Below are 24,059 nucleotides of genomic sequence, written 5' to 3' on the forward strand. Positions count from 1 at the left end.
ATAGTGCATTGTATGTGTCTGGAAGCATCTTCGCCAGTGCTGTGCTATTTGTCATAGGCCCTCAGTAGTCAAAACAGCCTTGATCTCACATATTCACTTAGTCAGCACTATCCATTCACTCCTCCACATACACGCAAACACATTGAGCTATTACAAGGAAGCATTGCAAGGCATACCCAGGCTGCTTGCTATTTGCTCACCTGGCTTCTGACTCATCACCCCTCCCTGATGACTGGGGGCATGCGCAGAATTGGGGGTCAGGACTCAAGCTCGAAGCTGCAGAAGTCTCTTTGCAGTGGGAGGCTGTATTTTTTTTTTTTTTCTTATCTTTTGAAGACAGGATTGGATTGGATGATTTTTAGGGTAACTTCTACCTTTAAAACCTAGGGTTTTTTTTCTCGTAATGTTATTACTTTGATTATGTTATATTCTTTCTGGGTAGTAAAGCAGACTAGAGCCCTATTTTTTAGAGGGGAACAAGAACGACAAGAGGATCCAAAATACCTAAGGTTTTTTAGGGAGTTTAGCTGAAACTAAAAATGGTCATAGAGTAATCTGATTCCCATCCAGTTTCCTATTAGTTAAATCAGATACTTGGAATAATTATCTGTAGTGGTTTAGAAACAACTTTTTAACTTAGAACTTACCATTTTTTTTTTTTTTTTTTTTTTTTTATTTGACAGAGAGAGACACAGCGAGAGAGGGAACATAAGCAGGGGGAGTGGGAGAGGAAGAAGCAGGCTCCCCACCGAGCAGGAAGCCCGATGCGGGGCTTGATCCCAGGACCCTGGGATCATGACCTGAGCCGAAGGCAGACGCTTAACGACTGAGCCACCCAGGCGCCCCCTTACCATTTTATTTTTCACTAATACTGATTGAAGAAAGTTGCCAGGTTTGGAGTAGAACTAAAAAAGGAATTCAGCTATTAATCATTGTTAATCCCTTGCTGTTAGCTCTTATCAGATGCATTTATTATGCTTTTTCTGTGGTCACAGGTCCATCACTGGACAAATTTTCTTTAACTTTTGGGGCATAATAATATTAGAAATACTACATATGCAACAGTGACTACTAGGAAAGTGATGTACAGGAGGTCATACCTTGTTTTGTAATTATCAGTTACAGTAGAAACCCGAGCAAAGGGAGATTAGAAGTAGAACCTAGACAGAGTGGTCCAGGAAGTATCTGCAGAAGCCTGCCTACACTGTCAGGAAGGCGTGTGCTACAGAAACTAGGCTGGCAGGCGGCGGCAGTCAGGTGCAGGCCTCAGCGCCTCTCAGGTGATGGATGCCTCAGTATATTTGCACGACTGCATAGGGATGGGGCTGTGGGGGCTTCGATGGATAATTGAATATATGTAATCACAGCAAGAAGAAGTGGAACGATAAAAACAGGAAAGCAGATCTCGGAAAATGGGGCAAAAGAAGAGTCAGATGCAGGAATCAGGAAAGTGCTTGAACATAATGAGGGGTAAGCCAAAGGGGGCAGGATACCAGAGCTAAAATAAAAGCCTAAGAGGAGCTGGTAACTAGGTAGGTAAACTTTGGGTATTTACTTGGTGCAGTGATAGGTTTCTAAACATTTTCAGGGATGTTATTTCATGCGGTCTTCACAATAAACCTAACCGTGGATATAGCAAATGATTGTTCCTCTTCTTCACTCTTAAGAAAATAAAAATTGGGAGGTTACTCACTTTTTTCAAGGTTACACTGCTCTGAGTAGCTTTGCTAATAACCAGCTATGTTACCCAACATGTTACTTCTTTTGTCTTAATTTCCCCATTTATAAGATTATAATCATAACTGTACCTAACTCATAAGGTAAGAAATAATGCTTATAAAACACTTAACATGGTGCTTGGCACATGGTAAATACCAATGAGTGCTAGGCATTGCTGTTTTTTCTATGAGAGCTACAATTTGAATAACTTAACGTTCAGCAAATTTTATTTTCTACTATACTATATTGCATCTTTTAGAATGTAAGTGGGATGGTTATGCGTGTCTGTTTCCACATGTGTGTATTTCCAAAATGATTTTAACCCATATTAAGTTTGTCTTTACTCAAAATATTTGCCAAGTGTTGGGAGGTTCTATAACTATTGTGGTATTTCTTTTTGGCTTTGACCCGAAATTACATTTTACTTTCTGTGCAATAAATTTACTTTCAGATTTTTCTACTGTTTGTTGAAGAAGGTAGAAAATAGGGCGCCTGGGTGGCTCAGTTGGTTGGGCGACTGCGTTTGGCTCAGGTCATGATCCTGGAGTCCCGGGATCGAGTCCCGCATCAGGCTCCCTGCTCAGCAGGGAGTCTGCTTCTCCCTCTGACCCTCCCCCCCTCATGCTCTCTGTCTCTCATTCTCTCTCTCTCAAATAAATAAATAAAATCTTTAAAAAAAAAAAAAAGAAGGTAGAAAATATTTCATAAAATAGCCGTGACAACTAGAATGTGTCATATTCTTTATGTATTTCATATATGTTTTGGGTTTTATTTATGTTGTTACCTGTAGTGACAGAGCTGCTGTAGATCTGTGCATTTCTGTAAATGTGCCTTCATCAGATATGCAGTCACATGTAATACAATAAATTTATTTTTCTCTGGTCTTTGTGTAGTTAGTTTTCTCATCCAGAAAATGTAATTAAAAAAAAAAAATCACCTGTGACTGCAAGGGGTAGTTCCAGCTATTTTGGCTATAGTGCAGAACTTGGATTCTCCCCTCAGACTCATAATACAGTATATCCCGGACATTGCCTGCATCTGTCCCTCTCTGATTTGTTCAAGTTTACATAAATTATTATAAGGTCTTAAACAACTTTGTTTTGTGGCAAAATAGCAGATTATCATTCTTATTCAAACTGATATTGCTTAAACATTCAAACCATCAAGCAGAAAGTGTTTTGCATATTCCCAGGATATAAAGCTTCTTTCGAACCAAAATGCAAAGTGGAGCGCTCGCTTCCGGCAGCACATGTACTAAAATGCAAAGCGGATGCACATTTCCAAAACAAGTCGGATTTGGGGTCAATGTCTTACACTTAATTGGAACTTCTTTTTGCTGTGTTAACTCTCACTTTGGAGGATGTAATCTCTAAATTTAACTTTTTGACCTAGTGGTTTGGTATTTTTCAGACCTCTGAGTCAGATCCCTGTGGTGACTCCTAGTGGTACAGCCTGGCACCTCAACGTTTTGGTCTGGAGAGGTCCAAAGTGATTCAGATTTGTTGGCCTTTTTCAGTATTGCCTTGAATACACTTTTCTTGGTGTCGCTTACAGTTTTTGCCAATATAGAATTCTGGTGTTGCCCCTGCCTCTTCACAAGGCAAAGCTACATGTGGCTTTTCTAGCTCCTTTTCTTAGGCTTATTGAAATTTCTTCAACCCAGGTAGGAGGAGAAGAAAATTGGCCGGTGTTTAAAGTATGTGGGTATTAGTGAGTAAGTGTGTGCGTCTTAGGGTGTAAGAGGAAAGTATGGGCTTCAGAGTCAGTTTTAAGTTCAGATTATGGGGCCAGCCCTTCCTCACCATGTGACCTTTGGATATATTTAACTTTCTCACTATCATCTTCATCATCTGTAAAGAGGATTACTGATACCTATCTCATAGAATTGTTCTCCTCTTTAATTAAAGAATTTCTAGCACAAAGAAGATGATCAAAAATGATATCCCTCCCTAGGGACTAGGTTTTAGTGAAAAAATGGATTGTTTATGTAGAAATAGCACAATTCATCCTACCCAAATACAGTAAGGTATTTATTACTCTTTGAAACCAGTAGTACACTTTAGAAAAGCTGTAAGTAGGTTGTGCCAACGGTGGTTCTATTTTACTTGGACTCCAGCGTGTTGACGTGTGGTCATGAATTTTCTATGTTGATGTACGCAGTTAAGTTAGGTGCCAAATGGATTTTAGTGGTTTGATACTCAATTTACTCGAAGCGAAAGGACCTGAAATGGTTCTCTAGCCACTAGTTCAAGTTGAAAGCATCTCAGGCGGGTTTTTACAAGAGAGGATATAGCAGATATTTGGTTAGCTTTTATGAGAATTGCTTGCTATGATCTTTTTCCCCAGGCATTTGTATATATATTTTTTTTTTTCCCCAATACCTCAAGGAGTAGGAAGTAGTGCATCATGATTATCCAAGAATTCCAGTGTCAAGGGGCACAGTATCCTCATGTTATATAACTTACAATTTTTACTTACTTATGTGGTCTTGGATCCAGTTTGATCTTTCGGTGGAATTGCTTTAGGTACATGTACTAAGTTCTGTATTTTGTTATAGGTATTTTGAATATCCACTTCCCCTAGCTAAATTAATTTAAAACATCAGGAATGTTAGAATTAATGTAATATTTCTCTTTTTTTAGTACTAATTATTTTCTTAGTAGAATACTACTATCAGAGGAAGTCTCTGCCTCAGCTCTACGGTTTTCACTGCTTTGTCTTTAATTGAAGAAAGCAAATCTATCTCAGGATGGTGTCCATGCATTTGTATCTACTCACAATTGATGTGACAGTAATAAAAACAGGAATAATATTATGGTTGTACATTTAGTTTTAAGTAATCAAATTATTAATGGCTGGGCATATTGCAAAAACACCTCCTATTCCAGATCACTAAAAAAATCTCTTAGTGTTTCCTTCCCCTCTTATATTTCTGTTAAAATCTAGAAATGTCTAAATTTTCTCTTTTTTAGGTTTTTATTTAATTACAGTTAATTAACATATAGTGTTATATCAGTTTCAGGTATAAAATATAGTGATTCAACACCTCCATACATCACCCTGTGCTCATCACAAGTGCACTCCTTAATCCCTATTACCGGTTTAACCCTTCTCCCTCCTTCAGTTCTCTATAATTAAGAGTCTGTTTCTTGATTTGTCTATTTTTTTCCTTGTTTTGTTTCTTAAATTCCACATATAAGTGAAATCATATGATGTTTGTCTTTCCCTGACTTATTTTGCTTAGCATTATACTCTAGTTCCACCCATATCATTGCAAATGGCAAGATTTCATTCTTTTTTATGGCCAAATAATATTCCATTGTATATTGTATATATACAATAATATTCCCTTGTGTTTGCGTGTGTGTGTATATATCTTCTTTATCCATTCATCCGTCGATGGACACTTGGGCTGCTTCCATATCTTGGCTATTGTAAATAACGCTGCTGTAAACATAGGGGTGCATGTATCCCTTTGAATTAGTGTTCTTGTATTCTTTGGGTAAATATCCAGTAGTACAATTACTGGATCATTTGGTAGTTCTATTTTTAATTTTTTGAAGAACCTCCACACTGTGTTCCACAGCAGCTGCACCAGTTTGCATTCCCATCATCAGTGTATGAGGGTTCCTTTTTCTCCACATCCTCACCAACACTTGTGGTTTCTTGTGTTGTTGATTTTAGCCATTCTCACAGGTATGAGGTGATATCTCATTATAGTTTTGATTTGCAAGAAATGTCTAAATTTTCATTTGAATTAAGCAAATAGGTAAGTAAACCTTGAATCAAAATTTTAGGCAGTATTGAATTCATGTTTTAATATTTTATAAAGAACAATAACTTTTTATTGTCTGCTATGTGAAAATGATTATGGATCTTTTTAGACCGAAGTACCAGGATTGTATCTGGCAGAGTTTATGTAGGAAAATATTTCAATTTAAAATGCTACACATAAGCAAGCTAGATGTACTTACTTTCTGCTTGGTACCTCCATGTCCTTAAAGCTCTCGGAAGATAATGGCTTAAAAAATTGTTTTCATGTCTAGATTGTAAGTAAAATCACTTGTCATAGTGAGTTGCAAAATGCAGACCTTCATTCTGAAGCTGCCTGTTTCTCATTTGGATCTGACATATTAAAAAGCATATAATTAATGGTTGACATTAGTAATTAACATTAACTTTATGGTGCTTAATATGCCATCATTCATCCATCAAATAACCAGAAATGCATAATGTCTTGGCATAAAGGTTTTAATTATATAAAACGGTCCTTCAGTTTTCCTATGATATAAATGTTAAAAGCCCAAAATGTATTTAAAGAAGATTTTTATAAGCATTTGTTGGGTGTTAGCTATATTTTTATTTCTTTTTAGGAGTATGCATCAACAATTGTGTCAGGAACTTCAAAAGGAGAGTGTGGACCTAATTGTGCAGTCTTCATTATCGGCTAAAGAGCGCCACCTTGCTGCAGTTGCCAATGCGCTGTGGAGACATTTCTTTTCATTTTTGAAGAGTCAGAGAATGTCACAGATAGTGCCTCTCTCAGAACTTGCGGACGCAGCTGCAGGTCAGCGTTGTTAACTGGCTAATTAGCTTCTCATTGTGCAGACTCTGTCAGTTTTTTCTTCTGTTTGCTTGGTAACAAACTCTTTTATTACAGTCTAATAAATACTTGGACAACCAGAAAGATGAAAAGAATTACATATGTTAAATCAAGTTCCTTTGGCTTGTTGATTATTTTCTGCTCAGTAAAGGTAAAAATTAAGTTTTTGTTTGCTAAAAACAAAATACAACTTTGAATCTTAAAAATATTGAATGTACATAAACTTTTTATGCACACAATATTTGGAAAGCAAAGTAGCATTTGATTTCTTCTAGTTCAAGGACTTTATGTTCACATTGTGTGTGAAGGTGTCTAGGTATAAGATGAAGCTACTTGTATGAAGAACAAAAGAACTGAGTGTGAACTTCACTTCACACCAAGCAGATGAGATCAGAATAAACATCAAATATGTAGAATGTTGTTTGACTTCTACTAGATTCTATTTTGGGTTGTAATTTTTCATGAATTTGACTCTTAGCCTAAGGTCATGTCCTTAGGCTTTAAGGGAATCTGAATCACATGATGTCATAGACAAGAATTTGAATATATGAGCACATATACAGTTTTCTAAGAAGAGATCATTATGTTTCTTAAAGGGATATTTTACCTAAAATATGTGCAGAAGCACTTGGATAGACAGAAATCAGTATGATAACTACATGTGTTTAATTGCAATTTGTGTAAAAGTATATAATACATTTTGAGGGGCACCTGGGTGGCTCAGTTAAACATCTGTCTTTGGCTCAGGTCATGATCCCTGGGTCCTGGGATCGAGCCCCATATCGGGCTCCTTGCTCAGCAGGGAGTCTGCTTCTCTCTTTCCCCTTGCTTGTGCTCTCTTGGTCTCTCTCTCTCTCAAATAAATAAAATCTTAAAAAAAAAAGTATGTAATACATTTGAATGTAATGCTTTTTTTTTAAAACCTAAGATCTAAACCATGGTTTGTTTTACCCTGGTGTGAATGATGGAAAACTGAGCTAAAAGCACTACATAAAAGACTGGATGATATAAATTGTGAAAGATCTTGAATTCTGTAGCATTTCCATAATTAAAACATTACAATGACAGATTGAAGAATTGTGACAGGACAACAGTTTTCCAACTACTATAATGTCTATGAAAATAAATATTGATATTCAATCAGTTTAACCAAAGCAGACATTAGAAGCCAATATGACTTATCTTTCTTCCATTCATCATCCTGACTCTCAGTCAGCGAACAAAAATGATACCACACAAATTTAGTCACGGCTGTCCTAGGTGCTAAAAGTAAATGGTATATACATATAAAGTAAAATATGTGTGGGTTTGGGATTTGTTTTGAAATAAAGACTTGATAGGTTAGGAGAGAAAAATTTCCTGCATTCAAAAAGTCCTCAAACACCCACTTTTATTGCCATTGTGGATATACCAGTGGGAAAAAGGACTGCAATTTATTTTCTCACATATAAGTTACATGTTCTTATGGAGCTTATAGTGCGGGGGAGAGAACAATAAGTAAGTAAGCAAGATGTGTAATATCTGGTGATAAGTGCTATGGAGAAAAATAAAAATATATCAAAGAGGGTAGGGATAGGGAAGGCCAGAGGCAGATCGTAATTTTAAATAGGAAGGCCTCAGTAAGTACCATTTAAGCAAAAACCTGAAGGAAGTGAGAGACGAAGGCTCTGCACAAGTCCACAGGCAAGAGCATGTCTGGTGTGTTTGCCGAACCACAGGGAAGCCATGAAAGGTCATGAGGCATAAGAAAGGGAGAGAGAATAGTCAAGAGATATGATCAAAAGGTAATGGAGAGCTACCTTGTGTTCTGCCTTGTGTGTAGTTGTAAAGACTGGCTTTTACTCCGAGGTTAGAAGCTGTTGGAAGAGTTTTGAGCAGAGGAATGAGGAGCATCCTTCTGGCTGTGAGACTGAGAATAGACAGTAAGGAGGCCAGTTAGGGAACGACTGCAACGACTCAAAAATGAGCAGCTTGGGCTAATGTGGTAGCTCAGGGTGGTGAGAAGTGGTCCCATTTCCAATCTGAAGGTAGAGAAAGTATTTTGAAGATAGAGCTGACAGAATTTCCAAGTGGGTAGGATATGGTAAGCAGAATAAAGAGAGAATCCCCCATATTCCGAGATGAGGAAAATTGTGGCAGGAGCAGATTTTTATGAGGGAAGACTAGGACTTTGATATTGGACTTTTTTTCCTTTTAGATATCCAATAAAATCGAAAAAATGTTGCACAAGCACTTGGATAATGAGTGGAGGGTTCAGGGAAGAGATTAAATTAGGAAACTATGTACAAATAGTAAAGCTATGTAGTGGATGGGATTGCTGATTGAGTAAGTTGGTGAAAAGAGAAGTTTAAGGACTGGGCTCCAGGATATTCCCATGTCCAGATTTGTAGGATAAAAAGGAATGCCAGGGAGGGTGCCTGGGTGGCTCAGTCGTTAAGCATCTGTCTTCGGCTCAGGTCATGATTCCAGGGTCCTGGGATCGAGTCCCGCATCGGGCTCCCTGCTCGGCGGGAAGCCTGCTTCTCCCTTTCCCACTCCCCCTGCTTGTGTTCCCTCTCTCGCTGTGTCTCTCTCTGTCAAATAAATAAAATCTTAAAAAAAAAAAAAAAAAAGGAATGCCAGGGAAGCAAGAGGAAAACCAAGTGTGGTGCCCTGGAAATCAACTGACAGAACATTTCAAGGAAGGGGAAAGTCAACTGCTCAAATGCTGTTAATGGATCAAGTAAGATGAGGCCTGAGATTGGTCATTGGATATAGCAAGAAGGGAGGTCATTGGTAACGTTGAAAAGGAGTTTTGGTGTAGTGCTAGAAGCAAAGGCCTGATTGAAGATGATTCAAGAGAAAATGAATTGCAGATGGGAAATGTAGATAAATCTTTTTATCACTATTTAAGAGAAGTAGAAAAGGGGGGATATTAGCTAGAGGGAGGTGTGGGGTCAAAGAGATTTTTTTTTTAATAGCACAGGAGAAATTTCAGCATATTTATAATCCTGACAGGAATGTTCTGGAGTGAGGGAAAACTTGATGATGCAAGAGAGTCTCTTGTGTTTTAATGCCCAAGAGAAATGGGATCCCATAGAGGATTTGGCCTCAGATCATCTGTAGTAACAGAAGAGAAGGCAGAGGATATGGCCCAGGTAGAGACGTCTGGGCAGATGTGGCAGGATCTTGCGGAAGTTCTCTGCTGATGTTTCCCATTTCTCTGTGAAGTAGTAAGTAAGGCCATCAGCGGAAAGTAAGGACGGGGAGGAGGTACTAGCTGATGACGGAGAGAGGAAGGAAGTTATGCGGTAGTCCTCCAGGAGAATAAAAATCTGAATGGACTGGAGTAATGTGGCAGGAATGCTGGCCAACTTAAAGTTTGTAGTCATAAATCTAAAGTGAGATCAGTCAGCCGGGTTGCTCGCCAGCCATTTATACTGGCGTAGGTGCGTGTGGAGAGAAGACCAAGAGTTGGAATGAAACAGATGCTTTTTACCAGAGAAGTACAACGAATCAAGTAAGAAGCAAGGGAGTTGACAGTATACACAAATGAGTATAACAGTGGACCGTGCAGTCAAGCTGCCTAAAAAGGGAAAGATGAGGCATGAAGGTAGCGAGGGACAGGGGAAAAGTTGTAGGATCAATGAATTGTATAGGTCCTGGTGAAATCAGATAGTTGTTGGAAGTTGGGGACCTGGAGCCAGAAAATGGGGTCCTGGAAGTGGAAATTACGGAGAGAACATATTTACCGGTAATGGCAAAGTCTCTCAGTATCAGCATGGGAGTGAATGGCTGAAATAGAATGGAAGATAGATTCACTCAGAAGGGGAGTTCAAGGAACTGAGAGGCCAGGATATTAGAAGAAAAGCCATCAAGGATTATGACAGGAGTGCTGCTAGAGAAGATGTTAGTGAGGAATGAGGGGACGTGAACTAGGCAGCGCGAGGCCAATGCAACAGGAGAGTTAGTGGCTGGTATCTGATGACATGAGAGTCAAAGCTGGAGGTTTTGAGGAGGTAGAATGCTCTAGAAGCAGCCATGGGGCCAAGGAACAAACTCTCTATCTGTAGCTCAAATGTAGGAGAGGGGTGGGAGAATGCACAGCCACCATTTGAGAGAGCTGCGTAGGAACCAGTGCTTCATAAGCAATTTATTGACAAACATAAATTAATATAATACAAATTAAGTTGGGGAATTCCCAGGAAATCACAAAATAAACGATATTTGTTTAACATGGTTAACGAAGAAATTCTAGTTCCTAGGCTTAGTGGGTTCTGAAGGAAGTGGAGTGCCACTGATTATAGGAGGTTGCCGTTTAATAGACGACTGTCCAGTGTCTAAGGTAAGACTGAAGTCTTCTCTGTGGCAGGTGGCAAGTACATTAGCTTGATTGGAGAAAAGTAGATGCTAGAAATATTTTTTTAAATGGGTTTTTTGAATGAGAGAAACATTGGGTGTAGAATTTGGAATTTGAGGAAGCCATTATAGATTTGATCATGATAACGCTAAAATGGGTTCTTCTAGACCCATTCTTGGAGATCTAGATGATCGCTACAGAAATTTCTTTGGCAACATGAATTTAGTTCAGTTTTTGTTTTTTTGTTAGTTCTGCATTTCTAAATGTGACATTTTATTATTGAGTGGCTGAATTCTTTTTATCACTATTGATATAATTTGGGGAAGGGGAATAGTTTTTTAAAAATTCTTCACCACAAATATCTTTCATTTTAAATCTAGATTTTACTTTGCTTGCAATGGACATGCCCAGCACAGCTCCATCAGATCTTCAGCCTCAGCCAGTTATATCAGTGATGCAACTTTTTGGTTGGGATGATATCATCTGGCCCCAAGTTGTAGCAAGATATTTAAGTCATTGCCTACAAAATAGGTAAGTGACCTGATATCAGGTATGCACGTTAATAGAAACTCATGATTGATCAGTACACTAGGAAAGTAAGAATCTTCACAAATAAAAACTGATCTTACTACATATACTCTCACTTGGGTGGTTTTTTGCTTTTGGATAGATCAGCGCTTGACAGTGGCAGTAGCCTGCTTAAAAAACAGAACAAAACAAAAACCTGCTGCTTAAGCACCCTTTTCAAAACTTTTTTGTAGGACTGCCTTATTCCATCCTGAAATGACCTTTCTATACTGACCTTTGTGAAAGAAATTATGCAAGTAATATTGCTGGTTCTGTAAGATACTAGTATATTATGGTATTTTTAGATTCAATGATAGCTTTCCCTTTCACAGTTAGATTTTTTTAAACACTTGTCTCTTAACTTGCACAATTATGAACAAGACACTTCATCGCCCTGAACATTGGTTTGCCTATTCTGTGTCTCCTGCTCTGTTACATAACAGATCTGAGGAACCCCAATAGAAAAAACACACAATAAATAAAATTAAAATAGAAATAGTGTAATCAGGAAAATTTGAATAAGAATATCAAGATGAGGGAAAATAAAACGAATACTCAAGAGACCCCTGTAGCTCCTGTCCAAACTGCCGGTCAGTGAGAAGGGGGATGCAGGCGGTGAGGTGTTCTCATAGACAAGCTCACCAAGCAGATATTAAGTCACCTTCTCATTGGCTTTCAGTCAAAAAGTGGAGTTCAACTTTGTTTGGATTATTTTTAGAATCTCATCTAGCTTGAGAATTCTGTAGTAACAAACATTATTAGTATTTATTAAATACTTTTGTTAAAACTATCTGCTGAAACTAATTTATTTGTTTAGTTGCTGAAACTATTTTACTGAAACTAACTTATTTAGTTTAAAAAATAATATTTGGGGGCGCCTGGGTGGCTCAGTTGGTTAAGCGACTGCCTTCGGCTCAGGTCATGATCCTGGAGTCCTGGGATCGAGTCCCACATCGGGCTCCTTGCTCAGCAGGGAGTCTGCTTCTCCCTGTGACCCTCCCCCCTCTCATGCTCTCTCTATCTCATTTTCTCTCTCAAATAAATAAATAAAATCTTTAAAAAAAAGATAATATTTGGTGTATAATAACATTTGAAGAAACTGAGATGTAAAGATGTTCAGTAATTTTAGGAAGGTCGTATAGGTAATACATGATGAACCTGCGTTCTACACTGTGTACTCTTTGTGGCAACTTATTTTCAAAGTTTTTCAAAACAGTATTTTTTTTTTTAAGATTTTATTTATTTGAGAGAGAGAACATGAGAGCGTACAAGTGGGGGGAGGGGCAGAGGGAGAGCGGGGAACCCGATGTGGGACTCAGTCTTGGGACCCTGAGATCATGACCTGAGCCAAAGGTAGATGCAACCTACTGAGCCACCCAGGCATTCCACAAAACAGTATTTTTAGAGTTATGACTTATATGTATTATTTAAATTTCTAACTTTACCTAGCACTTTATAGTTAGTTTAAGACCACCCTCGTCCTTTCTAACCCCTGATTATAAAATGGGTAGATATCAGGTTTAGCCAGGCCTTTGGCTTCATAGAAAGATTTTATTTTCAGTTGTTACTTTGGAATTCTTTAATAATGACCGCCCATGGGGTGGGGTAGCAGGAAAGAAAGGAATGGGAATGGGATTGTTTAGAAGACTCACATAGAAATATACTTTGTCTTTAACTTTTTCTTATATAAATGGTCATGACTTCTGTTCTTTTTATTTACTCTAAGGGCCACTATTTTTTTTCCTACTTTCCACTTCATTATCATCTCACCTTGCAAGTTATTAGCCCCTTCCTCGATTTTCCCATTTTAACCTTACTCTCTCTTCCTTCTTCCCCTTGGCATAACCTTATACGTGTGCCATCAGTGGAAAGAGGAAAATTAAAAATTAGAAGATTACAGATGAAAGCAAGAATATTTATGTAAAATTTCTTTTTAGGTGTATCTGTAGTATTTATTTTCAACAGTGCCTATCTGCATTAATGTGTGTGTAAAATAAGGGAGGCCAAGAAGTAGGGTATGTTAGAATGTTTTCCTTCATTTCTTAGTCTCTGTACTCAGGGAACATTGTCAGGTTTTGGTCTTTAATATCCATCATCTTGTTTTTACAGCATGTTATGTGAAGCACTTCCTCATACAGGCTGTGTATCTTTTCAAGCCTTAACTGTAAGATCATGGATTCGTTGCGTTTTGCAAATGTACATAAACAACCTCTATGTGCCTGATGATTTGTTCATTGATATAAATCCTGGACAGGCAGTCGGTAAGTATTTCAGGCATTTTGCTTTCTAGATATCTAAGTATGTTTAAAATTTCCTGTTTTGTTACGTTAATTAATAGAAAAAGATACAAAATATATTTGTAATATTATATAAAATGTTTGTAATATGTATAAATAATAACTTATTTCTTTCTGCAGCCTGTTTCTTTTTCTTGATATTTTCCTGTTACCATATATGACAAATTTCTCTCCGATAAAGATAAAAGAACTTGTTTCCTTGGAAGCCGGGAACAAAAACTTGCTCTCCAGTGACAAGCTATTTTTTTACCTTGAAGAAACTGATCACACAAAAAAAGTAGAACTATAAAATAAATAACCAGATATCACACCGTTAACACCTTAAAAAGAAAAGTATCCAATTATGAATAATTAGTATATTTCTTTCCCATTTTATATTAGATATTTTACCTCTCTTCTGCTCTACTATTATTAGTCACAAAGTGATACTTGTACTTTATTTATTTTTAAAATATCCATACAGTTTTGGTTGTCTATAGGGCATGCCTTTTCATAAAGCTGTTCTTTATGGCCATTTATAAATCACACAAAGGCTGGACCGAAAAAAATGCTCCAAATTTACTTTGATATCTTATTGCATCATTTAGCTTTACGTGAATAAACTTTTGGGGCTAGGACATTCATAAGTATATGTTTGTTTGGTTTTAAATAAAACCTTTCCTTAGAGACTTAATTGAAAGTTTTCAATTATGTGGAAATCTGAATTTTTTTAAAAAAAGGATGTTATAAATGAATGCTGCATTCCATACTCTCATCTATATATATGTGTAATATAAATGTATATAATAAACATAAATATTATTATGTTGTTTTTATCTCAACAGAAAAAGAGTACTTGGAACAGTTGGCTGAACTGACAAGGTTGCTATTTAAACTCTCAGAAGTAAAGAATATTTTCTCAAAGGCTCAAGTTGAATATTTATCCAGTCCAGAAGACCCTACAAAAGCACTTGTTCTATTTTTTGAGGTATTTTTCATTTATTAATATAATTGTCCAAATCCGTTATAATTATTTTTTCACAAAAACTTCAAGTGTTTATGAAGTTTTTCTATAAAATGAATTATTTTAAATTGAATCATTATTGTTTGCTATTATAAAATTCTGGAGGAATAAAAATGTGACTCTGTGATTTAGTACAATTCACTCTTAAGGACAGCCAGAAGAATTACATTTAATGAAAAATAATGACTGAAGAATGCTACGTAATAGGGGCACCTGGGTGGCTCAGTCCATTAAGTGTCCGGCTCGTGATTTCAGCTCAGGTCATGATCTCAGGGTGGTGAGATTGAGCCTCACATCAGGCTCCGCTCTCAGCACAGAGTCTGCTTGAGATTCTTTCTCTCCCTTTCCCCACCCCCCATGCTCATGCTCGCTTTCTCTCTCTAAGAAAATAAATAAATAAAATCTTAAAAAAAAAAAAAGAATGCTACATAATACCCTCACACTAAGGCTTCTGTCAGTTGTAGGAATATCTTATTGCTAAAACTGCTAGATAGCAATATTCTCCAGATACTTGGGAACTAGATTGCCTTGTACGTGGTCCCATAATAGTTCCAACTTAATGTTTACCACCCTGTAGCAAACAGTAAATTTTACAGTAAAATTTTATTGTATTTAGCATAAGCACCAACTGCTTCATATCATTATGGTTGGGGCTTTAAAATCCAATCCATTTGTTTAGTTTTGTCTCCATAATAAATAGTCCCTTTCAACATTTGACTTTTAATTATTAATTTTGCAAGAATTTCTATTATGTGGTATTCTTTGCTTTACAGCCTTGTTGAAGTTGTTAACATGTTTGGATTAGTGTTTTTGTAAGCTATTCACAATAAAAGTTGGTTTATTTTCCCTCAAAGTGTTTGGTATTAACGTCAATGAAAAAATACAACCTATAAGCTCTTTCCATAAATGTGAATTCTTCCATTGGTTTCCATTAAGTTAAAAGTACAATCGTATGACGATTAGTGATATCATATAAATCCTAAAAATATTTAGTAATTGTTTATGCAGCTATAAAACAGACATTTCTTTTATTTAGCCTTTTATTTAGTATTGATTGAATCTTAACCTGTACTTAAACACTTACGCTGGGAACCATACTGGACCAGAAAGGGAGGTAGAAGTCATTTATTTCACTAATAGTTTTCAGAAACTCTACTAATTTAAGCCAGTCTGAATTAATTGTTCTTTCACCACACAGTAAATAATAGTTGTTTGCTAAATGCTAGATAGTATTATGCTAGGATTTCTTAGGGATTTGAGAAACCAGAAGAAGTAGTCCTTGATTTCGAGAACTTTTTACTTGTCTGAGAATACAAGATAAACACAAAGGTTAAAATAATAAGACAGTGTATGCTAAGTGCCAATTAGTTGTTAGATCATTCAGTAGGTTAATAATTCAGAGCATCTTGGTCTAAGAAGTTTGGATTTTCTCCTGTGAACAGTATGAAGGCTTTATAAATTTTTAAGTAGGTCTGATTTGATCAAATGACTTTTTAAGAAAATTAGTAACGGTAGATTAAAGGTGCAGAAGAACTGTTGGCCAGAAACTAGTTAGATTTAGAAGGAATTGAAAATTGAATTATGAGATTTTTGAAGGGATCTGAGATAAACACTGTGTTTAACCAGAAGAATGATACCTTAAGGAGAAATAGGAGCATCATGATTTAGGGTGAGGGAGACGTAGGTGAGGAGTCCAATTTTAAACTGGTTTAGTTTGAGATTGTGTGAGGAGTCACCAAGATCATTCCCAAGTGCTGTATGATTTGCTGGGAGGACTCAGAACTCAGCATATAATTTTACTCACAACTATCCCTTATTAGAGTGAAAGATCGAGAGCACAGTCAGCAAAGAAAAAAGGTACATGGGGTGAAGTCTGGAGACACCAGGTATGGCTTCCAGTGGTTTTCTCCCAGGAGCTGCACTGGGCACGCTTAATTCTTCCTGAGAGGGATTGTGACAACACATCTGCAATGCTGTCTCCCGGGAAAACTCATTAGTGACTCAGTGCCTGAGGTTTTTAGTGGGGACTGGTCACGTAGCTCTTTGAAAATTCCAGACCCCCAGAATGGAGGCAGATACTCAGCATAAACTACATTGTTTCCCCAAATAGTTTAGGCTCAGTGAGCCATTCTTACCAGGAAATGGTGGGAAAAACCTGAGGCCCCATTCGCCAGCCAAGGGCCAGACTTACAAGTAGGCCTTTTTAAAGATAGCAAGTCTAGGCCTACTGTGTTAACTCTTTCCTGCACAGAAATGATAGTATGACATGTAAATAATGAGATCGGAGAAGTCCCTGAGATAGTCTGAGAAATACATGTCTTATAGTCTAAGGAAATGAAGGCTAAACACAAAAATACTGAGCTCTAGAACAGTGTGTAGATCTCAAAAGTGTGTTTCATAGACCTCTGGGGGTTACTGATACCTTTCCAGGAATTTTACAAGCTCAAGAGTGTATTGACATTTGCACAAATAGTGCAAAAACTTTAACACAAATCAATACCATGGCCCAAGATTATATTGGTGGTCATTATCATTTTTGCTGCCGTGCAATCACAGAAAAAAAAAAAAAAAAAGAATCCAATTTCATTTAAAGAACATCCTTAATGAAGTAGTAAAATTATTAATTTTACTGAATTTTGACCCTTAAGTACAGTGTCCTTTAACGCCCTCTGAATGACAATGGGGAGTGTACTTAAAGCATGTCTGCTGCATATAAAGCAAGGTGGCTGTCTATAAATAAACAGCACTTGTGTGGTAATTTGAGTTACAAGCTGACCTGACTGCTTTTATCTTGAAAGAAAAACTAACAAAGTATGGTTATTCAGACTTCGGTATTTGGCAGACATTTTCTCAGAAATGTATGAAATGAGTATCACTTCAAAAAAAAAAAAAAAAACAACTGACAGTGTTTGTTGCTAATGACATAATTTGAGCTTTTAAGAAAATTAGAATTTTGGAAAACTTGTATTTGCCATTATGAGCTTGAGAGCATCATGATACTTAAAGACTTTTCTGATGACACTGGTGGTAGTATTAACAAATAGAACTTTTTTTAATGAATAATGAAACGTGTCCACATTGGGAAGTTGTATAACTCAGTGAGCCAGAATTTTCCAGATAACCAAACGGGCTTTGTAAAACCATGCATGGGTATTACACAATCATTCAAGAGCAAAATAGATCAGTGGCTTTTAATGTAGAAGAGTAAAGATATTCGTTGACATGGTTCTGAATTCCATAATACAATTAACCTTTAAGAAATACCACTTGTCAAGTTTTGGTGTAGTATCAGAGAGGAATTCCTTGAAAGGGGATATCAGAGAGGAATTATCTAAAAAATCTACTAAAATACTTCTTTCTCTTCCATTTGCATATATGTGTGAGATTAAATTGTTTTCATCTGCAACATATTGCAACAGATTTTATGCAGAAACAGATAGGAGAATCTAGCTGTCTTCTATTCAGCCAGACATTAAAAAGATTTGCAAAAATGTAAATATTATCACTATTTTTTTTGGTTTGTTTTGGAAAATAAAGCTGTTTTCCATAAAAAGATTTTACTCTGTTAACATATAATGCTTATTATTTTTAAATGAACTAATAAATAATTTAAGTGTTCTCTTTTCATTTTATATGGTAAATATCAATAGATATAACCCAAATAATAATAAGCACCTTAAGATCCTCAGCTTTTACATGGATAAAAGGGAACTGAGAAGTTTGAGAACTTCTGGTCTAGGAAAAGAAATGTAGAGAACCAAGGGCAGAAAGCTAAATCGAAAAAAAGATTCATCAGATCTATCTTTTGTTGCTGTTTTCATCATCCACCTCATAGTCACTCCAGGTCATAGATTCCTTATCTTTTCCTCCATTCTACATTTTATTATCAACATGACTAACTTTAATATCACCTTGAATAACTTATCCTAATCCCTCATTTCAAAGCTCCTCCACAAGTCTTCTGGTGATCTTCACTCCTGCTCTACTTCATCGACCCACTCCCATGACTAAACCTAAGTGAACCTATGGCATCGCGTGGATTATCTGAGAGCTCTTTGACTATCACCACCTGTGCCTCCAATTCTCCAAGTGACCTCACATGACCTTCCACTTCCTTTTCTCCAAGTGCGACATCCTCTCAAGGTCTTACTTCTTCCCTTCCCTTACTTCTTCTCTCCACCTTAATTAGACCCCTTAGGGGGCCTCACTGCAGCTGTACTCTTACCATCATCCCTACAGTCTTCCATCTTGGTTCTTTTGGTTCTGCCTACAAACCTTCAACCTTAGATTGGTGCAACCACTTGCTTTCTCTTCTTTGTCTTATCTGCTGAGAGCTGCAGGAGCAAAATCACATTAACTATGTATATTGGTGCTATTAGGTCCAATTTAGGTCATTGAAATCCACTGTAAGTCAGTCCCCAGTAATGGTTTGAAAACTTTGCTTCTCTTCTCAAACCTCCCGACCCATCTCTAGCCAGTCTGCTCTTGATTCTTTTTGTGACTGCTCACCTCTTGCTTAGTCTCACTTTTCCTCAACTTATTCTTTCTTTTATTTCCTTTGTTTTTCCCATTTTACCTTCTCTCACTGCCTCACCTCACCATTTCTCCCTACCACCTCTCACCATTTTTTCATCTGTGCCCATTGCACCTCATCATTTTTCCTCTGAGAAAGATAAGCTAGAATCTAATTAACAGCTTATAAAGAAAATTCTGGGGGGAAAATCATATCACAGAACTGAACATCATAGAGGTCTTACATGTAAGAATTTGGTAACCTTGCTTGCAGGTTTTCCTTATAGGAATTTGGGGATTGTAATTGCCAGTTGTATACTAGGATATTTGGAAGGCTTGACATGATTTGATAAAACTTCTTATATTGGTTCCATTGATTTTTTTATTCTTTTAACCTTTTGTTTTAATTGCAAAAGGCAAGACTTAATTCTTTCCACTGGCATTTTTTAATTGCTGTGAACATTTATTGGAAAGGTAAGGAGGTACACTTAAGAATGTAAGGGGTGTGTGTGGGGAGAGAAATTTTCTTCATTTCTCAAAGTCAGTATTGTGTAAAACTTGGAAATCTAAATCATGTTTTTCCTTTTTTTTTTTTTTTTTTTTTTATAGGCTGTTGGTATTACTTACGGGAACCTGCAGAACCTTTCTGATAAATCTGCCATGGTCACAAAGTCCTTAGAATACCTTGGTGAAATATTAAAATATATAAAACCTTATTTGGGAAAAAAAATTTCCAGTGCAGGGCTGCAACTGACTTATAGGATGATGGGTATGTATTCCTGACATTATTAAAACTTCCTTAGGTTGAACCTATAGTATCATGATAGATAGGAATATACTAATACACTGGCTAAATCACTGTTCTCCATACAATCATAAGAATAATTTGAAAGACAATGATTTAGCTTACAGTAATTCATATTGGCTTTCTACTAGTGTATCCTATCTTGCCCCGCCTCCTTTCGGACCTCTTCTTGTTATGCTTACGTTAATATTAGAATTAATTATGACCGGGTGCCTGGGTGGCTCAGTTGGTTAAGCGACTGCCTTCGGCTCAGGTCATGGTCCTGGAGTCCCGGGATCGAGTCCCACATCAGGCTCCCTGCTCGGCGGGGAGTCTGCTTCTCCCTCTGACCCTCCTCCCTCTCATGCTCTCTGTCTCTCGTTCTCTCTCTCTCAAATAAATAAATAAAATCTTTAAAAAAAAAAAAAAATTTAATTATGACCAAAACAAAATATCCTGATACCAATTTGCTGTCAGTAGTCTGTTGTGAATCACTCACATTGTGAATACCTGGATAATTAAAATGGACTTTTTTTTTTAAAGCTTATCTGTGCTCTGTTAGAATTTAAAATATCAGGAAACCATCACTGCCTTCTATTTTTCTGGTCTGCTCTGTATGAAGGAGGTCAGGAAAGAATTTATTACAGCACTAGAGATATTTATGCTTCAAATCTTGCTTCTCACAATACTATGTTTTCTCCTTTCAGAAAGAAATCTTTTTCTGTGCTTGTGCTATAACAACACAGTTCATCCTTGAGGAAGTCAGTAATTTGAATACCTTTGTTCACTAAAGCCATGTTACTAACGAAAAATAGGAACTGGATAAAGGGAAATGAGAAGTATTTCCTTAGAAGTTTTTATACAGAATTTAAGGAGGGGGGGTTTTGTTTGTTTTTTTAGTTTGTTGGGGGTTTTTTTGTTTTTTTTTGTTTGTTTGTTTGGTTTTGTTTTTTAATTTCTCTGTGGCCTAAACCTTATATCTGCTCCCTTTGATCTTGTGAACATATGAATAAACCTGATTTGGGCTGTCTGAAACCTTTTATCTTTGTTGTGAAAGATAAAGGAGAATGCAAAAATGTGTAAATATGGATGATGTGGAATGTAGTGAAAGCCATAGTAGCAATAAAAGCATCTTAATTTTAGAGAAAAACATACGTGATAATTTATTATAAATTTAACATAGTAAGATGTAGATGAATAAGTATTTCAGCATTCAGGCTTATAATTTATTAGTCTCTGTTAGATCTTTGCCAAGCTAAATGTATGATTTCAGGATATATCTTTATTTTATAAAATATATGATAGTCATAACTCCAAAATCATATTCAGATTGGTGATATGTAGACCCAGGATAAAATTCTCCTTATGAAGAATTGAGGACCTTCTTTGTTTTGTTACATGGTTGAGTTTTGACTTCCTGGAAGGTAGATCTGTATTCTTTCCTTTTGTCTAAATCTCAGAGACTGGGAATAGAATATATTGGTACAATGTTCCTCATTTATGCCTTAAAAATTAAGAACAGATAATTTACTGTCTTCTGTATGTAAAAGGCTCAGAAAAAAACGGAGGAAGAGCAAGTATAAACTTTTGAGGGTTCAGACCTTCTTTAAGTGTATGGGTTGGGGATATCATATTCACTTGAGGGAAAGAATTAACCACAGAAAAACTGTTTTATTTATCTGGCCAGTTCCTAACTGGGGATACCTCTGTTGTCTACTTACAAGAGTGCTAGTGAAAGGTGCAAACCATTCATAAAATCACACTTAAGATTAAGGCATCTGGGGTCTTAATTGTAACTCAGTAATTTCTGAAAAAGGATTGATTCATGAGTAGTATCTTCAACTTTCCTCCTCTTTATATCATTTTTTGTGGTTTTTCCATTTATATCTCTTATTTTTCCATCCCATGTTTTTCTGTTGGTCATTCTCTCTTCAATCATTCTTCCTTTGTCTTTGTAATTGAAATGACCCTCAGTGCCCAACCCAAATATTCCATGCTCCCAGGTAGACTTGGTCTCCCTGATTATGCTTCATCTGTCCATCTCTTATGACATTTTTCATAGCTTGCCAGCTTTTATAATTATTTGCGTACTTGGCACGCCCCTACTAAATTTTAAACTCACTCATGATAGTAGCCATATCTTTTGAACTTCCTATTCCTGTTGTCATGTTGTATTTTGAACAAATAAAAATGTTTCCTGAGTTATATATTTGGCCTGCATTGGGAACTGGGGATACATCAGTTGAAGAGCTTCACCAATGTGGAAGATGTCATATACTAAATAAATGTTTCTGGAATATAATGATTTTATAAACCTAGCTAATAGTACATAATGTATCGGGGCACCTGGGTGGCTCAGTCGTTAAGCGTCTGCCTTCGGCTCAGGTCATGATCCTGGGGTCCTAGGATCGAGCCCTGCATCAGGCTCCCTGCTCGGTGGGAAGCCTGATTCTCCCTCTCCCACTCCCCCTGCTTGTGTTCCCTCTCTCACTGTGTCTCTGTCAAATAAATAAACAAAATCTTAAAAAAAAAAAAAAAAGTGCATAATGTATCTTTTAATGTTCCTAAATGAGCAAAGTTACTTTCTAACTATAAATACATTTTTAAATGCCTATTGTAATGATCCCAATCCTCCTCTTTTTCTTTTTAAGGCATAGTATATGCATAGAATAGAAGATAAGTAAACACATAAGAACTCTTATAGTACAGTTCTCTTCCAGTTGTACAAGTTATGTTCCCCACAATTTTTCTGTATTTTCAGCATCACCAGTTACATAATTTGTTTGTAGCCAGGAAAAAGATGTTTTTTTTTACAAAGCTATACTATGTATTTAAACCTTTCTCAAAGTTTTTTACTTAAAAAATTTCTTTCTCTTTTCATTTTTTTAAAGATTTGTTTTATTTATTTATTTGAGAGAGAGCACAAGCAGGTGGAGGGGCAGAGGGAGAAGCAGACTCCCTGCTGAGCAGAGAGCCCAATGTGGGGCTTGATCCCAGGACCCTGGGATTATGACCTTAGCCGCAGGCAGACGCCCAACAAACTGAGCCACCTAGGCGCCCCTGTCTTTGCGTTTTTAATACCACACATTTAAATGTTCTTCACTGAAACTTAAAAAAACTAGGGTTCTGGAAGCACCTAGGTGGCTCAGTCAGTTGAGAATCTGACTCTTAATTTCAGTTCAGGTCATGATCTCAGGGTCTTGGGATCAAGCCCCACATCAGGCTCCACACTCAGTGAGGAGTCTGCTTGAGATTCTCTCTCTCCGTCTGCCCCCTCACCCTGTGCTTGCACATATGCTCACGCTATCTCCTTCTCTCTTTCTCTCTCTCTCCCCCCCCCCCCAAATAAATCTTTAAAAAAAAAAATTAGGGTTCTGATGTGGCAGTGAAACAAATGGATTGCCTCTGCCTTCTATGAACTCCTAAAACTTTAAGATCTTCAGCAAAGTGTTTTAACCATTGCAAAAGATGAAATACAAGGGTAGATGATAGCATTTTTGGTTGGAAGGCCCTTGCTCTTTATAAGTCCATTCCTATGTGACACCTAAGTGATATGAATCATTTCAGATGTCAGTGGTGATGGCAGTTCCCTTTACAGGTACATTAATGTTAGTTAGGATGTGAGTTCTTCTTACATTGCTGTCATTCACCAGTTTTCCACCTACTGGAAAAATGAGGAGCAAGCCAGCGTTATTTAAAATACTGCCAAGTGAGCATTGTGTTTCTTTATGATTGATTATTGTATTTCCTTTTACAACAGAAGATTAATGTTGCTGTTTGTTGTTCTTAGAAGTGATTATTGGTTGGGCTTTTTTCTTTTAACATCAATATACTCTTTTATAAGCATATTTTTGTTTTCCTTCAGAGCTTGAATTTTAAACTTTTTTTTCTATGGAAATGGCTTTGAATTTTATCATATCTTCTGCATTCTAAGATGGAATAAAATACAAAAGTTCATGCAGTACATGTACCACTATGCCATTTGGGCAAGTGCTTAATGATCTTTTAAATTTGTTGTTTCAATAAAGAAGACCTCAGTAGCAGAAATAGACTCTAATGGGAAGGAGATATCTCCTCTTAATTACTTTACTAAACAAAGGGTGCTCATTTTTAGCTCCACTCTCATCAAATGTAGCAACTGACTCCCAGCATGAAGGAAAACATAATATATTTTATGTAGTGAAGATGTCTGCTTCTCTTCTTTCAGGATCAAAATTGAAACTCACTGGGTATGT

General features: G+C 36.8%; 1 protein-coding gene across 3 annotated transcripts in view; it reads left to right on the forward strand.

The window, feature by feature from the left end:
• The window catches only part of MMS22L (MMS22 like, DNA repair protein), a 131,516-nt gene that overhangs the window by 84,606 nt on the left and 22,851 nt on the right, over positions 1–24,059 (forward strand). For all 3 annotated transcript variants that reach the window (XM_036101480.2, XM_036101478.2, XM_078054971.1), the window contains 5 exons: positions 6,093–6,286; positions 11,042–11,192; positions 13,338–13,489; positions 14,350–14,492; positions 19,650–19,809. In XM_036101480.2, coding sequence (XP_035957373.2) covers positions 6,093–6,286; positions 11,042–11,192; positions 13,338–13,489; positions 14,350–14,492; positions 19,650–19,809 — 800 coding nt within the window. The remainder of the gene's footprint in view (positions 1–6,092; positions 6,287–11,041; positions 11,193–13,337; positions 13,490–14,349; positions 14,493–19,649; positions 19,810–24,059) is intronic.

This window comes from Halichoerus grypus, chromosome 9 (assembly GCF_964656455.1).
Source record: "Halichoerus grypus chromosome 9, mHalGry1.hap1.1, whole genome shotgun sequence".
NCBI lineage: Eukaryota > Metazoa > Chordata > Mammalia > Carnivora > Phocidae > Halichoerus > Halichoerus grypus.